Source organism: Epinephelus lanceolatus, chromosome 19 (assembly GCF_041903045.1).
Source record: "Epinephelus lanceolatus isolate andai-2023 chromosome 19, ASM4190304v1, whole genome shotgun sequence".
NCBI lineage: Eukaryota > Metazoa > Chordata > Actinopteri > Perciformes > Serranidae > Epinephelus > Epinephelus lanceolatus.
Window position 1 is genome coordinate 35,785,070 of NC_135752.1, and position 17,539 is coordinate 35,802,608.

Below are 17,539 nucleotides of genomic sequence, written 5' to 3' on the forward strand. Positions count from 1 at the left end.
TAAACCAAATGGAACGGTCTGAGTTGTCATATTGACATTTAAGGTGTGTTGATTGATTCAGGTCGTCAGCTCATGCACTGAGTAACATTACAAGTTAATGTTAAATAAGATCTAGAGCTGCTGCTTAAGGCAACGAAACATACTTTGATTTTAGTTATCGTTCACTAATGTATGTAAAACTTGCCACAGTGGCTTCAAAACCAGCCACTGCTCAGCCCTGAGCAAGAGTTACGGTTCTCTATTGACCAATCGACAGACTGCTGTGTTTCTAGTTCCACCTTATAGTACCTTAGTCTGCTAGGTACCCCAACAGAGGGGTGACAAAAATGGGAATGGTTCTGTTGGTACCATTCACAACTTTTCACCATGGAAACGGAAAAAAACCTTTCTAATGTGCGCAGAACTGAACTGAACGGAGCCAGACTGCTTGGTGGAAGCAAGGCTTTAACGAACTGCAGTGTTTCTAGCTCCAACTTTTGGTACCGGATCAATGTGCTAGGTACCCCAACAGAAGGGTGACACAAAACAGTACGGCTTGGAACAGTTTTATTGGTACCATCCAAAACTTTTCACAATGCAAACGAAAAAAATAACATAATGTTCTTATGTGTAGTGAACCGACTGAACTAAACCAGCCTACTTGGTGGAAATGGGGCTTAAATGAACCTTGTGGTGAGACTGTTTTATCAAACCAAAAACAAAAGTGTTGTTTTTTCCTTGTTTGTGCATATAGAGGGTGGACAGACGAAGATAAAACACCTGTAAAGGTTATTTTTCAAGCTGTAGTCTGTGGTTTTGTTCAGCAGAATACATTAAACTACAAGCTGTTTGTTGTTTTGTCCAACCAGTGAGCAAAATCACTGACTCATTATTCATCATTCATTAAGTCTTAACATTTGTATTTGAATTCCAGTTCGATTTAATTAAAATAAATTAGGAAAATATATATTTTAACTGTTGTTTTGTTGTGTTGCAAAGCATTTTGTGTCTGAAAGGCACTTTAAAGATAAAGTTTTATTATCATTATCATTATTATTAGAGGTTATTAAGGGTAGGTTTGGCTATCTTTAAGCTTTTACTGTATAACAAAAGAAAGCAGAAGAACAATCTGACTACATTACTAGTTGATGCTCTTTTAATTATAAAAACGGCATCACAGGTTCTTTAATGTGTAATTTCTGGCGTCCAGTAACTCCAACTATCAGGAATCAGATTCCTTTGATGTGGAGATAGATGGTGTGAATCATGATGGCTGAATAAAGGACAGACGTGAGAGGGACCGGAGGCGTGGACAGTCTGTTGACATACGCATCCCGGCCTCCGGGAGAAAACGCTGCATTCTGGGAAAAGAGATCCGAGTCTCTCTCTCTCTCGGCTCGTTCCATTTCTTGCTCTCCTTTAAAAAACGTCCTCCTCTCCATTCCCCCCTGCTCTCTCTCTCTCCCTCTCCAATTCTCATCACCTATTTTATTCCTCCTTTAATCAATTTCATTTCTCCCCGCCGACAAGCAAATGCAGCAGTTCTGGTCGGGTTCCCATGGCAACCCGCAGTTGCTAGGCAACACACAACTCTCCATCATCCATTCCAGAAGTCTGACAGATGGAGAGGGAGAATGCCAAGGCAAGAGTGAGAGAAAGAAGAGGGAGAGAGGGGGAGAGGGGGACATTAGGAAAGAATGAAGAAGAAAAAGAAGAAGAAGAGATGGCTGAAGCATGAAAACGGGAGGAGCTGTGAGATGATGCAATCCAAATAAAACAATAACCTCGTCATCAATTATCCTCTCCTCATATAGATTTCTCCTCTGCCTCAAACCCTCCATTAGTCCACAGTTTCATTTCTCACCACAGTCACATCGGGTGGCTTCACGTTGTTAACATATTCTGTTCAGGTCCATTTTTATGAATGATATTTCATCGCTGTAAAGCTTTGAGCTGCTGTGTGTCTCTGACCCAGAACGGCAACACCCGATGACTTATTCATAATTTTGTAAGATGATTTGATCCGCAGGTACTGAGTGTCAGTTCCCTCTATGCTCCTAATAATAAATTACACAGTAAATAATAACAAAATGAACACAATGAAAAAAATGTGATGTTTTCATTTTATCGAGAGAAATAAACTACCAAAAAGAACATGAAAGGCTGCTGATTCATACATTTATTTATTTTATTTCCTTTATATAACCAGGAGAGTCCCATTGAGATTACAGCTTTGAAAAGGCCCCAAAAATCAGGCCTGACCCAACTTGAACCTGCATAGTTTCTGTCCAAAACAAATTGTTTACAGCAGTAGCTTTGGGCATGAGCCCCATTAAAACTTGAATTTCCAGTGTAACAAAATATATTTGTTTAATATCAAAATATTAATTAGTAACTTAAGTCAACTCAAGTCTTTTCAGCGCTGTTACAGACATTTGTGACACGGGGCGCTTTCATAAATAGTCACTTTGAGCACCAGAGCCCACTCTGGCAAAGACTGGACTGTTCGTAAATTGGAGCGCTGTTGCAATAAACTGTTCAGTTATTTAGAGCACCACACTCTCTGGCACAAACTGGATTGTTCAAAAATTTGGAGCGCTGTTGGAATATACTGTTTGGTTAATTTAGAGCATGATATTCTGGCACAAACTGAATCGTGCGTAAATTTTGGGTGCTATTGGAATATACCATTGGGTTATTCAGAGCACCACACTCTCTAGCACTAACTGGGCCGTTCGTAAATTTGGGACTCTGTTGGAATATATTGTTTGGTTATTCAGAGCACCACACTCTCTGGCACAAACTCGATTATTTGTACATTTTGGGCGCTGGTAGAATATACTGTTGGGATATTCAGAGCACCAAGCTCTCTGGCTGGCACAAACTGGATTGTTCGTAAATTTTGAGCACTGTTAGAATACACTGTTGGGTTGTTTAGAGCACCACACTCTCTGGCAGAAACTAGGGGTGTAACGGTACACAAAAATCTCGGTTCGGTACGTACCTAGGTACACAAGTCACAGTTCGTTTTTTTTCGGTACAGTAATGAAAAAAATAGACAACTATTAAATATCTTTTACTTATTGGTAACCTTATTAAAACATACCACCACAGCAATTAACTCTTTTTTACACAATTTTTGAATGAAACAAATATATACAGTACAGGCCAAAAGTTTGGACACACCTTCTCATTCAATGCGTTTTCTTTATTTTCATGACTATTTACATTGTAGATTCTCACTGAAGGCATCAAAACTATGAATGAACACATGTGGAGTTATGTACTTAACAAAAAAAGGTGAAATAACTGAAAACATGTTTTATATTCTAGTTTCTTCAAAATAGCCACCCTTTGCTCTGATTACTGCTTTGCACACTCTTGGCATTCTCTCCATGAGCTTCAAGAGGTAGTCACCTGAAATGGTTTCCACTTCACAGGTGTGCCTTATCAGGGTTAATTAGTGGAATTTCTTGCTTTATCAATGGGGTTGGGACCATCAGTTGTGTTGTGCAGAAGTCAGGTTAATACACAGCCGACAGCCCTATTGGACAACTGTTAAAATTCATATTATGGCAAGAACCAATCAGCTAACTAAAGAAAAACGAGTGGCCATCATTACTTTAAGAAATGAAGGTCAGTCAGTCCGGAAGACCAAGAGTCACCTCTGCTTCTGAGGATAAGTTCATCCAAGTCACCAGCCTCAGAAATCGCAAGTTAACAGCAGCTCAGATCAGAGACCAGATGAATGCCACACAGAGTTCTAGCAGCAGACCCATCTCTAGAACAACTGTTAAGAGGAGACTGCGCCAATCAGGCCTTCATGGTCAAATAGCTGCTAGGAAACCACTGCTAAGGAGAGGCAACAAGCAGAAGAGATTTGTTTGGGCCAAGAAACACAAGGAATGGACATTAGACCAGTGGAAATCTGTGCTTTGGTCTGATGAGTCCAAATTTGAGATCTTTGGTTCCAACCGCCGTGTCTTTGTGAGACGCAGAAAAGGTGAACGGATGGATTCCACATGCCTGGTTCCCACTGTGAAGCATGGAGGAGGAGGTGTGATGGTGTGGGGGTGTTTTGCTGGTGACACTGTTGGGGATTTATTCAAAATTGAAGGCACACTGAACCAGCATGGCTACCACAGCATCCTGCAGCAACATGCCATCCCATCCGGTTTGCGTTTAGTTGGACGATCATTTATTTTTCAACAGGACAATGACCCCAAACACACCTCCAGGCTGTGTAAGGGCTATTTGACCAAGAAGGAGAGTGATGGAGTGCTGCGGCAGATGACCTGGCCTCCACAGTCACCGGACCTGAACCCAATCGAGATGGTTTGGGGTGAGCTGGACCGCAGAGTGAAGGCAAAGGGGCCAACAAGTGCCAAACACCTCTGGGAACTCCTTCAAGACTGTTGGAAAACCATTTCAGGTGACTACCTCTTGAAGCTCATCAAGAGAATGCCAAGAGTGTGCAAAGCAGTAATCAGAGCAAAGGCTGGCTATTTTGAAGAAACTAGAATATAAAACATGTTTTCAGTTATTTCACCTTTTTTTGTTAAGTACATAACTCCACATGTGTTCATTCATAGTATTGATGCCTTCAGTGAGAATCTACAATGTAAATAGTCATGAAAATAAAGAAAACACATTGAATGAGAAGGTGTGTCCAAACTTTTGGCCTGTACTGTATAAAATCCTGCTTTTTCACATTGTTTGAATGAAAATAGAAATATAAAAGTGAAAAATAAAATCCTGCTGTTTTTTAAACACATTTTTAGAATGAAAAATATAAATATACATTTCTGCTTTAACAGTTTTACTCAATTAAAATAAAAAGTATAGTGCAGCTGGTCAGCTTTAAAGCCTGCACAGATTCAGTTTTACTAGGAACTTACTTAGCTTTCCCACTTTGTTAAAGTGCAGTAAACAAAACATGCTTATATCTAAAGTGCAGCTTAAACAATTTTACTCAACTCCAATGGCGTTGATTATTTCTTTAGCGCAATGGTCAGGGAAACGCTCTCTTTTTCAACGACGACGATATCGTAGTTTGCACCAGATTGCTTTTTCTAGTCATACCGGTTAACGTTCAAACTCGGGTGGTGTTGCTTTAGATGCGTTAGCATGTTAGACGTGTTTCCAAGTACATACCCGACTGTTGTTCTGCAGTGTCGGCACACTGCTTTTGTCTTATCCACTTGTTTATTTCCATCTTCGTATTTTACCCTGAAACCAAAGTGTTCCCAAACGGAGGACTTAAGGTTTGCGGGTGGGTCTTCAGGTTCGTCAGGCTCACTTGCCATGTTGTCAAAATGCGAGAATGTGCTGCACATAGTGAAAGCGGAGATTTACGGGACTCAGTCCGTCACTCAACTATGTCCGTCGGGGAACTAGATATTTTAAATGGTTCAGCTCGCAAAAACGGAATTAAAATAAAACAAAATAAAATAAAATAATATCCTGTGCCCAATAATTCAGTACAGGGTCGTGCCGAACCGGAAGTCGCGTACTGAACGGTTCGACACAAATACATGTACCGTTACAGCCCTAGCAGAAACTGAATTGTTCATAAACTTATGGTTATTCAGAGCCCCATACTCTTGGAGTTGCACAGCGTCAAGTACAGTCAAAGTGAACCTTAACTGATGCTCGAACATCGGTAAAAATGTGACTACCTGACCTGATTCAAGCCCAGGAAATGTTGACAAATTAAGGCTCAACCCAAACCCGGCAGGTCGGACTCAATCAGGTTCAGGATCAAAGCTCTAATTGACCAAGACCATAACTGACAGTATAATAAAATGACCTTAAACATAGTTTAATAAGTCTAAAAGTAGATTTAGTGGCAAAATACTCTTTAGCAACTTAAGATATTATTTTGGCACTGTGTATATTTTGGATATTTGTTTGATAGTTTAATACTTGCAACTTTACTGATATTTTCTGTTTGCACCCATCATTTTTTTGTACTGCAACTGTTGTACAACAGTTTCCCAAAACACATTATCAACAAGTTAAGTTCTATCCTCTCTTATAATAACATTTAATCTTTGAAGTGGCAATATTTGAATGTCTGAACACTTAGAGGCAGCAAAACCAGCATAAATCACAATGCTAACATGTGCTCACCGTATAATGCTGTTACTGTTCTTCAGAACAACATTAGCATTTACTTGAGTCGTGTTTCTGTCTAGTATGTTCATCAGGTTGTTGCTAAATTTGTCCTAAATCATAATGTGTCAAACAGCTCAGCAGAGACGAGTGACATTTATCTGTGGGTTCTTTATAAAAGGTTCTATATCAAAAAAGAAGCTGACAGCAGTTAGCAGCTAACTCAAAGAGGAATAACAGCAGCCAAACTGTGCCAACTGGGGAGACAATGAGATCCTGGAGCTCCTTACCCTCCGAGCAGAGGATGAGACCACCTGCTATATAACATGGATGGTAAATGATTGTTATTGCCATGTCAATGCCATTGTTAATGTCTATAAAGGGCTGCCAACGCATATGTCACACTAGAGGCTGACGCTGTTGTGTTACATGTCATGCCCGTCACGCCTCTTCTGCCTCTGCGATGCCAGCATGCTGTCTAAAATCACACAGTGGAGCGGCATGATGCTGTTGTTGTCTGGTTCTGTGTAAAATGTAAAGGGGGTGTAAACAAAGAATTTTGTAGCAGCCTTATCTCTGCTTGAAAAGGGCTACTGTAATCAAATAGCCTGTTTACACCTGGTATTAACGTGTTGATCTGAGACACATCGCCGTTCACACCTGTTAATCACTTGCGTTCAAATTTAATTACGGTCTTCGTCGCTTACACTTGGAGGTCAAGATCCCTACGCAAAATTATTACATCGACACTCTAGCTAGCTTGCTTGCTGCTCATATGCTAGCTAGTCATGTTAGTGGTTGTGTTGTTAAAGCTGGAGAATTCACTGTTGGTAGAATTCAATAGGTTCAATAACGTTACATCGAATAAATTCTTCAAGGAGCAGCTTCTGGTGTGCGGACTTTATCTTTTATTTCATTCTTACCTTTTGGTCCAGCACCCAGCATTAAGTCTTTTGGGATGTGTGTGCTATCTTTCCCTGTTTTTACTGTTAGTAGAGTACTGCTAGTATTCAACATGCCTCCTTCCATGGGGCAAAGCAATGTACAGTCCAACTCACTGTAAAATGGTTAAGCTATAGAGCTTTAGAGTGCTGACACCAAAACAACCACCACGTCATGCACAGATAACACAGTCCTTGTCAGGGACACATCAGGGTGATTAGCGTTTACACTACAAAAGATACGTGGTCAAATGCATCTTGGATCATCTCAGCAAGTGGTTTGAGTGATGACCACGTGTTAAGCGCTGTCCACTTGTAATTGAATCACCCAAAACGCATGTTATTACCAGGTATAAACAGGGCCCCAAGTCCTTTCAATGAATAACACAGCTTGCTTTGAAAAGCAACAGCTGGAAACGTAAAGTAGCAGAACACATTAGTAAACTGGCTACAGGTATGAATGCAGTCATTGTTGTAAAACATACTTTTCTAAAGTGTATTCAAGGTGAATTAGTGGCCAGTATGCCTGCTAAATATGGAGCACACAGAATGTCCATTACATAATGCTCATCCTGTCTGACCCTAATTTCATCTGGCCTATGGACTTCATACTCACAACCTGTAAAGACAGGTGGACCTCCTCAGCACTGCTTCCTTCAGCTCTGTAACGGGGTCTAAAAAAAGGACTCTGACTCTCAGCACCTTAGGACTCTGGACGGCAGAGTTCATGGACTGCCAGTGACTGAGGAGGATGCTGTCCAGATGGATTTTTTAAAAATGACACAACTATTTGCTGCTTTCAGATGTTCCAGTTTGACTCATTCGATGCACAAACTCATCCTACTCCATCTAATCTAATTCACATACACGCATTTATTTTAAAATGACATTTTATTACTGCTTCTAGAGTAGAAATCGCCTTTTTAATCGTGGGTCTGTACCCTTGAGGTAAAACATTCCAGCAGCACTGCAGTGTCTTCTTCCTGACCTTGGTTGTCATGACAGTCAACAAGGCTTGTTGAGCTCAAGGACAAAGCATGTTAAGAGTACTGAATTCAAAAGCAAACTCACAGCAGAGCTTCTACAACTATTCTCAGCAATGGTGACTAAACCAACGTCCAATTCTGAAGCTAAAACCCTGTGAGTAAAACTGAAAATGCCGTCATACAGGCCTGTCACCATAACTACTTTTGTTTGATGATACGTTTGTCTCAGAAATAATTGTGATAAATGATGCTGTCATTTTGAGACCATCTTATGTCACTGGTATAATAATATAATGCTTAATAATGCAAGTACACTTTTTCAAGGAGCAAAGAACATCAATTTCTAAGAATAATCACACATTGGATTATGAAAAAATTGACCATTTTTAATCCTCTGAGATCTGCATAAACAAATAAAGACAGGGGATCTTTATGGGGAGACAGCAAGTCAACAGCAGATGCCCCATAGAAGTGGTATGCAATGTCTGTATCTCTTTGCCAAAAGCAAAGCTGCAGCATCCTAAATGAGTTGAAGGGCATCAAAATAATAGAGGCAGACTGATTATTTAAGCATGAATGAGTCTTTGTGTCCTGTTACAGCACTGATCTTACTTTGGAAATATTATGAATATACTTTCAAACAAACTGACCCTACAGGTGGAGGAAGAATGAAGGTATTTTACTTTCTACTGCAGTGTAGAAATATTCTGTCGCAGGTAATGGTCCTGGCGCACCAAGCCACAGTCAGCCACTGGTCAAAGTTGGGCTGTCGGTGAGCGTCTGTCACCCTAATTTTTGCAGCGTGTCCCACACCCTTGTCAGCTTTCCAAGGCCGATTCAGCATGTTGAATAGGCATCAGAACAGGGTCTGACAACAACACAGCTGTGCTCCATTGACTCTAAAGCAGTCGTTTCAGATTCCTTCATTTTCAGGCTGGTTTTGTGGATTTGGAGCTAAATGTTGTGCCTGGGGCACGTCGTGTATTAATGATACTCGTTACCTGGAGAGGTTGGAAAAAGATATACGTTTCTTCCCTGTTCCAAAACCAAAATCAAACCCTGAAAAGTGTAGGGTTAGCTAGCTAGCTACTGAAGATATAGCCTGCTGAATGTATACACTCGCTGCTTTTGCTTTTTAATGATTATAACAGTGAGAAAAAGGCTGACCCTGCTGTACAGGAACCAGTGAAGGGAAGCAGGGAAACTTTGCTGATATTCAACCAGCTGTGTGTCATCACATTGTTTGCAGATGAATGCTGTTTGACATCAATATCAGCAAAGTTTCCCTTTATATTCATTGTCTTGTGTGGCGATCAGCAGTGATGTGGTGGTTCACACTGTGATCTGTAGCCTATAGTTCGGCTTTAGCTTCTGACTATCTTTGTCTTTTTAACCTGTTGTTGCTGCTGAGTCAGTTTGACATCCTGGATATATCCTTCAAACACAGACTGTAGACCCCTCTGTCTGCTTCTCTCTGGAATCAATGCTTCATTTTTCCAAAAAATATGATCATATTCCTTCAGGGAGTGCAGTTAGTAACAGTGTGGGCTCCATGCTTACTCCGTCAGCTTGCTGGACCATCACAAAGGGGCAGGGCGGGGTTTAGCAATAGGTCAATTCAGCTCAGCGCACGAGAAGAGAAATGGAAGTGAGGAAAGCAAACAACAGTAAAACCAAGAGGGCACAAGATTGAAACAAACTTGTTACATAAGGTAAGACTACGTTGTTAGCCACTGAGCTCTTCAGTAGATACGGTTCATAACTGTTTGTGTTACTATTTACTAGTGCATGGTAAATAATCCGTGTTCTTTCAACCTTGGGTTGTGTTGCTAACTGGCTAACTAGCTTCTTGAATCTGTCCTGCCAGCCTTCCAGTTTCCCTTTTCGAATGACAAATACAGACTACCACTGCCTACTGGTATGGAGAATTATAGAACATATGTACTTGTTGGCCATTGGTTGTCTTTGTGATGTGTTCAAGTGCAACATTTTGGGCGCGCCTCAGGCAACGTGAGGCAACGCAACAGTCTGCCATTAGTTCTTTGATGTCGGTTTGGTGTTTCTTGGCCTTCAAAGTCCTGCATTAAAAACCGTAATTAAGTAAAAGAACAAAATTAATAGCATCAAAATATACTTCAAGTACCTAAAGTACAAGTACTCATTTTGCAGAATGGCCAATTTCAAAATGGGTGTAGTTAATTTGAATTACTTTATGTACTGTCATGTTGCTTAATCCATAATAATATAACAATAATAATTAAAAGGTACAAGTATCGCAAAACTGTACTTAACTACAGTAGTTGAGTAAATGTACTTACTTATATTCCACCACTGTTTGACTCTAAAATGATGTCAATATAAAACCAGTATCAACAACATTTTCCTCACTGGAAGCTTGTTGATGTCTCGACAGCAATGTGATCCTAAAGCAACATGTTTGTGTTTGTGGTTACTGTCTGTATTGCTGAAACCGCTACATGGTCACCCCTCTGGTCACACGATGTTAGACAGCCATCTCTTGTTACATGCAAAGCCACATATTTGCCATTCAAATGTGTACAGCACAGCGGATCTCTGTGGTGCTCTCAGCCTCGCCAAGATTTCCCAAAGCTGTGCCGTCTAAGAAAACCACTGTCAGGTCTCTCAGATCTCTGTGTTGTTCTGTTAATGGGCCGAGCATGAAGGGGCAGTGATGCAAGGTGGAGGCTTGAGACGGCATCTTTCCACAATCACTAAAAGAGAGTCACACCATCAAGACACGATATCAAAACTTAACTCCCACTGTTATTATTATTGTGACTTAATTATCTTGATGAATATTTTAGATTTTAACATTTCTTACTGTGTTATTGTATTTTCCAATTTAATTAGAATTAATCTGGAATTAGAAAAGGACATTTTATTCTTATTAAATCGGCATATTTCTTCAGTCAACACCCCGTAACGTCGAGTTAACTGCTCTTACAATCACTACTGCAGCTTCTGCATCACCTGACAGTGACAGTGAGTGCGTTTACATGCACACTAATAAACCAATCATTATCTGATTTCTGGAGTTACCTGATTATTCAAGTGGTCATGTAAACAGCATAATCCGATCTGATTATGAGAAATCAGATAAACACATCTAGCTTTTTCCCCAATAGTCAGATTATTCGGTGCATGTATACCCTTTAATCTGGTTTCTTTCGGGTTTTGCTATTTTATACTCCCACTCCACTACATTTTAGAGGAAAATATTGTACTTTCTACTCCACTACGTTAATCTGACAGCTTTTGATTCCTTTCAGATAAAGATTTTACATAAAATAATATATTTTTATATTCTCAGTGTTTAAATTGTCACTTTTATTTTATCTTACTTATATGTTATGCACTTTGTGTGACAAGTTTATGGACAATACACTTGTATATTGCACTTTGTAGTACTTTTACCGAATCTACCCAAAGTATGTAAAATTGGCTCCACATTAATAAACTACACATTAGAATGCTCTCACATGTATTTGTTAATGATAAAAACAAACAGTACTGTAAGAATATAAGCTGTCAGCATGATGAGTGCTTTATTTTGCAAATATATGACTTGCGTACTTTTCAAGGTTTTTCAAGGATAGAGTACCTACTGTAACAGGAAGTTTGAGTTTTATATCATGTACTTGGGGAGAAATCCAACTGAAGGACTGAATCGTGTAAACCAGGTTTTTCTGATTATCAGATTATTGAAGTGCATGTAAACACGTCAAATCGGATTATTACCATTACCTAATTATTCCCAGTTATCTAATTATTGTGCGCATGTAACCGTGCTCACTGATGGGACACATATGACAGTCTCTGCTGATTGGTCAAGGCAAAATCAACACATGATGAAATATCCTGGTTTCACGAGAGAAAACAAAAGTGTGTTGCACACTGTAACAAAGATGTCCACACTAGTGGAGACCAAACTAAGTCTTATGAAGCAGAGGACGACTGCCTGTTGATTACATGGAATGCAAATGTCCCAGGGGGACACTGGCTGGACTGGTATCAAGTGTTTTCTAGAAGACTAGCTAATGAATCCTGAGAGCCGGACTAATGACCAGTAACAACCAGGGGACAGGCCCTGGCCCAGAGGAAGACAGTAAGACAGATCAGTGTGATAAGCAGGGAGATGAGAGAAGAGCAGGGCAGAATAAACATCAACCACTAGGAACAGTACAAGCAAACATGACAAACATTCTCCGGCTCCAGATTCACAAATCTGAGGATTTTCACATAATCCTAAATTAAATATTTGAGGGTTTTGGACTTTGTCAAAAAAACAAGTAATTTCAGTGTTTAACCAGTAACTAGCCGGTTAATTTTTAGGTAAAAAAGCACAAAATGAAGTGAAATAAAAGAGGCTTCTCCTTTCAGTTTGGACTCCATTGACTCAGTGAGCTTTAACACGGCATTTCAACGCACTATCCATTTAGAGGTGATGAAATTTGAGTGTTTCGTGATGTAAACATCTTGCTAACAGATGGTTGGCTAGATGCATTACTATGTGGAAACTAGGAGTGGGCATTTTAAGTAACTTAGATATTGGAGTACTCAAATTTAATTATCATAGAATACTTGGGTACTTGTGCAAAAAGTTCTCTGGTGCGGAGCTCGAACTCCTGCAGTAGCAGTCTCAGGATAAGATAAAAAGAAAGAAAGTGACAGCCGGGCAAACCGGCGCTGAGCAATGCAACACACTGCTCGCAGGTCTACAATAAAATAAAATTTTACCCATTTTTATAGTAAAAAAAATATATATAAGAGTCATGTTCACATGTTGTGGCGAGTACTTTAGATGTTGAACAAATACTGATGTCCAAACAAGTACTCATGTCCATCCCTAGTGGAAATATGGTGCCCACTGCTCACCCTCTGGTCTCCAATAGTTCGCTAACATTAGTCTTGGTAGCTCTGCATGGCACACCACCTAGGTCACATGAAGGCTAGCTAGCGGTGCCACTTATTCTGTGATTACTGCTGGTAACGCTGTCTCACCACTGTGACAGTCCTACGTTCTTACCAAGGTAGCACCAGTGAGTATGCAGTTTGATCTTGAGCCTCAACACCTCTTTAGCAATGTTAACTGTGCTAGCTAACAGAGCTAATGATAACAACATAGTCAAAGGGGGTTTGCAGCTCAAAATTAACCCGCCTACTCACCAGGGTGAACAGGCCCCCAAGAACTGTGCTGGGCTTCGAAACCAATGGAATTACAACTCCTGAGTCTGTCACATGATGCCATGAGGCCCAAAAATACTTTTTCCCATTGACTTGCATTGGGAAGGAGACATTTGTAAATCAGTGGATACATTTCTTTCAACATCGCAACCCCTGCAAAATGACTTGTTTCACTTTTAGAATTTTTTTTAGAATTAGCTGGCTCGATTGGTAGACGCTATATCCACGTCCCTTGATACGTCCATGGTAGAGACCGGAGGATGGGCACAATGTTTACACAGCAATTCTGTTGGATAGGGAAGGCATTACTAGCAGTACTCGCCAGATTGACGCCACTTGCTAGCTCCCAACAGACCTGGGTGGTGCACAGCGTTGTAAACTGAAAGGGTAGCAAAATGAACCTATACACAGGCTTGTGCAAATGTCCCAAAAACTTACTGAGGGACTCTTGGAAGCTGTAATGACAATATTCTTTCTATTGTCTGACATTTTGTAGACTAGACTGGTTCTGGTCAGTGGTGACACGTGATGGGAACCTGACATGATCCAGCCTGAGAACAGACTCACTAGAAAGAGCTTTAACCAGGACATTTACCACGGACTTCTCTAGATTAGTGGTCTGGTGGTTGGGTTAGGTTGAGTGTCATGGGTTTCAAACTGGTGTCTAATAAGCATGTGCACACACACACAGTAGAAGAGAGGAAGTACAAGCTGATGATACTGATCATAAAGACAGCAACAAGTCTGACAGAAGGAGAGCTGAAGACAAAGAGAAGGAGGCCGAGAGAATTAACGCAGTCTCTTCTCACAGGGGGGCTGAGACCTAGAACAGTAAGTAAACCTAGCAGAAGCCTGCAGGGCGGCTGTGGTCCCCTGGTACCCCAGTACGCAACATCTACTGGCACACAGCCCGTCTGCTCAGAATGGAAACACTCGGAGGAGCCAGCGCAGAGGCACCGCTACCGACTGGAGGGCAGGAGGAAGCAGGAAACATGACGCTCTGTATTGAGCCACTGCATCAACAACACTGACACTACACAAAAACAGAGCCGCCTCACGGTCACAACCAATAACTCTGCACGGAGAAGTTACCGCAGGTATCTGTATACACGCTACAGAAAAAGATTTATAGGAAACAGACACCACACTGATGTTCAAAAATCCAGGTCTGGGACATTCAGTGCGTCAGAATATGAGCGTTTAAACTCAGGTGCTCTGTGGCTGAGCAAAAAGGAAAATGAAGACAAATACTTAACATTTAAGGGGTTTACTTTAAGCAGCATGCTGTAAAAATGTGGGGAAAGCTGGGTATGTGGGTAGAGATGTGAGGACACGCAGCAGTAATGGAAGAACCCCAGAGAGACCGATAACAGCGTTAACACCTCACCTCCGACCACAAGCAATCAATGCTGTAGATGGAATATCTAGTGGATCAAGGTGCACATTAGTGCCTGCACGGTGAAACATAGCAGCTGCACTGGCATTAATGAAACCACACTGCACTGTGGCTCCACAGCATTTCATCTAATCTGAATCCAACTCATTTGGATTCAACATGTTAAAAATAATGTGGACTGCAAAGCGAGAATGTCACAATGTAGATAACTGTTCACATATTGCAGACAAGATGAACATCAGAAGACATGAAATGTGGATTAAAAGTATCCAAAACATGAGCTGTTCCTGACTTAATTTGCACACTTTATTTTCACAAGTTGCTTGATCTAAATACTGAAGGGAAGGTCTTGGTTCAGAACCAAAAACACAAGCCCCAAAAACTGGCAAGGAGCAAATAGTTAACAGAAAGCAAATTAACCAGACAAAAGCAAGAGCTGGGTCCCATACCAGTACCTTGAATTCGATACAGATGCCTCAACAATACAGAGACCAACTATGTTTCTATAAATGACGACGGCTCATTTCTCTACTAAATGTAAAATACTTTGTGTAAATAATCTGTCTTCTTGACATGATAGTTCATTATGTAAACTGAGGTGTATGAGATGTAAGATAATTGCAAATCCAACATGGAGGCAACATCAAAAGAAAATAATGTGCATGTTATCAAAGCATCAATTTGGACTTAATACGAGATAGAAAACCAGCCATGCACACATCTCTTCAACAATTCATGAACTACTTTATCCTAATGATGTGTTCACAACAAACGTGATGTAAATTTTCATGTCACGTTACCCATACAAGTTTAAACACTAGAAACTTTTGTGTTGACTCGCTCGTGAATTCACTGATTCGGTAAATTAACTTCTGCCGGTCCGTCCTAGGCAGCATGTTGGTCGTTGAAGTTCAGAATTTTCAACTCTCATTAATAAGCATTTGACGCGAAATCATGCTACTCACTTAATTCACGTCCATCACGTTGCCCGGCGGGAATGCGTGTCTACTCGTGTCTTTACATTGACTTTACATGTAATTGACTCACACGGATTGTTTTCTTAGTGCCCAGTGCGAACGCAACATAAGAAAGCCTGAGGCCACATCCACACTACAACGTTGAAACAAAAATAATCTCCGTACACGCAAGCCTTTTAGCAGCATTAAAGAAATAATCTCCGTCCATAACTGAAACAGCACATCACATGATCATTCACGTACAGTGGGCGGATGTAAACAGGAAGCAAATTATCTACTCAGCAGTTAGTTGCTTAGTTACAGAAAATACAGCGGAGATAAAGACCAGCGTCTCTGTTCCTCCCTGGGCGGATCAGACCACAACAGGGTTGGCAGCATTCTCAAGGGTCTCCTTGATCATAAATGCCAGCTTAGCGTGGAGACTAGGCTTGAACTCAACGATAGTTATGTGTTTTACATTCGTGTGCATGTCAGTCAAGTGTCATACAGCCATGCTAGGGATCACACGTTGAAACATTTCTGATGTTGCTTACAGGTGAAGGTGGGTCTCATTGTCTCTGCTTCCAAAGGCAATGGTGAATAAACAGCATGTCCCAAAATATAAGGCTTGACGAACTTCGTGGTGACATAATTTGTTTTTATGATAACCAGCCCTTTTGGCCTTCTGGCAAGCAATTTATGGCATTAATGCAAATTAGCTACAGCTGATATAATCTGCTCTTGGCGGTGTCAGCTAAACATGAGAGGCTACCTGAATGAAATGACTACTGTCATGCTAGCAGCTCTGTGAAGCTGTGCACTAAATGCCAAAATGCCAGAATGTGAACATGCAGCTGTTAACAGGTTAGCATACACCTTGTTTACCATCTTGGTTCAGTGTGCATAGCTAATATTTGCTAATAAGCAAAAAAAACAAAAACAAACAAAAAAAAAACAAACAATAGTCCTGCAGGTGTTTGGTCATAACCCAAAGTATTGGACACATTAAAATGTTGACCTGATGATAGCGCTAGATGAAAAAATACTCGCCAAAGCTATAACTGAGAGGAACATAAATGTGTAAACCAAATTTCATGGCAACTCATCTGATAGTTTTTGAGATTTTTCACTCAAAAGCACAAATGTGAACTTCATGCTGGAGTGTCAGAGGATCACCAAAGTTGTTTGGATTCATCCTCTGGGGAACATGAATGTCCGTATAGAAAACTGGTGCCAATCCATCTGATAGATGTTGAGATATTTCACTGGTTAAGTGACATTTATTGTTACATAATATTCAATATCTGGTTAAATAAAGGTGAAGCAAAACTCTGACCAGCTGGAGATGTGGCTATTAACTCTGAGGTGAAGCCAGTGAGCCTTGAGATACTGTATTGTCTCCGTATGAATTGAGAGCACGTCTTCAGCAGCTCACAGGAGTAATGTGCAATGGTTGTGTGAACGTGATATCATTAAAATAAAACAGATTTCAACAATTGTTTATTTAATTGTGTGTGGATGAGCGATCTCCTCCCTCTTTGAGAGGAATGCCACTGAATACTGCTGATCCTATTAGGACGTTTGCAGCAGAGTGTTCTTTAATGTAATTTAAAAAAAAAAAAAATGTTGAGACTCACCAATTTTCTGGTTGAAAATTTTGTCAAATGTCAGTTCGTCTCTCTCCTCGAGGTACTTCTGCATCACACTGCGAATGCTGTGAAGACAAGGAGAAGGGGATTAATATACACCATCATTAATGGACAATAATCTGATCCAGGACATCGTCAGTCCTGTCCTCCTCCACCTCCACCTCTCTTGTGCGATCCTGGCCTCAGTTTGGGACTCTCCCTGCCACCTGTCCCCAAACACAGTCAAACTGCGGGGAGGGAAGAGGGACACATGGGAGGCAGCGGGGGAACCTGGAGAGTTACACGCTACTCTGGGAACGGGTGTTAATGAGAA

General features: G+C 40.7%; 1 protein-coding gene across 1 annotated transcript in view; it reads right to left on the reverse strand.

Moving 5' to 3' along the window:
• grk3 (G protein-coupled receptor kinase 3) overlaps nucleotides 1-17,539 on the reverse strand; it is a 102,028-nt gene that overhangs the window by 63,804 nt on the left and 20,685 nt on the right. The window contains exon 2 of the mRNA XM_033646570.2: nucleotides 17,215-17,291. Within this exon, the coding sequence (XP_033502461.1) occupies nucleotides 17,215-17,291 (77 nt within the window). The remainder of the gene's footprint in view (nucleotides 1-17,214; nucleotides 17,292-17,539) is intronic.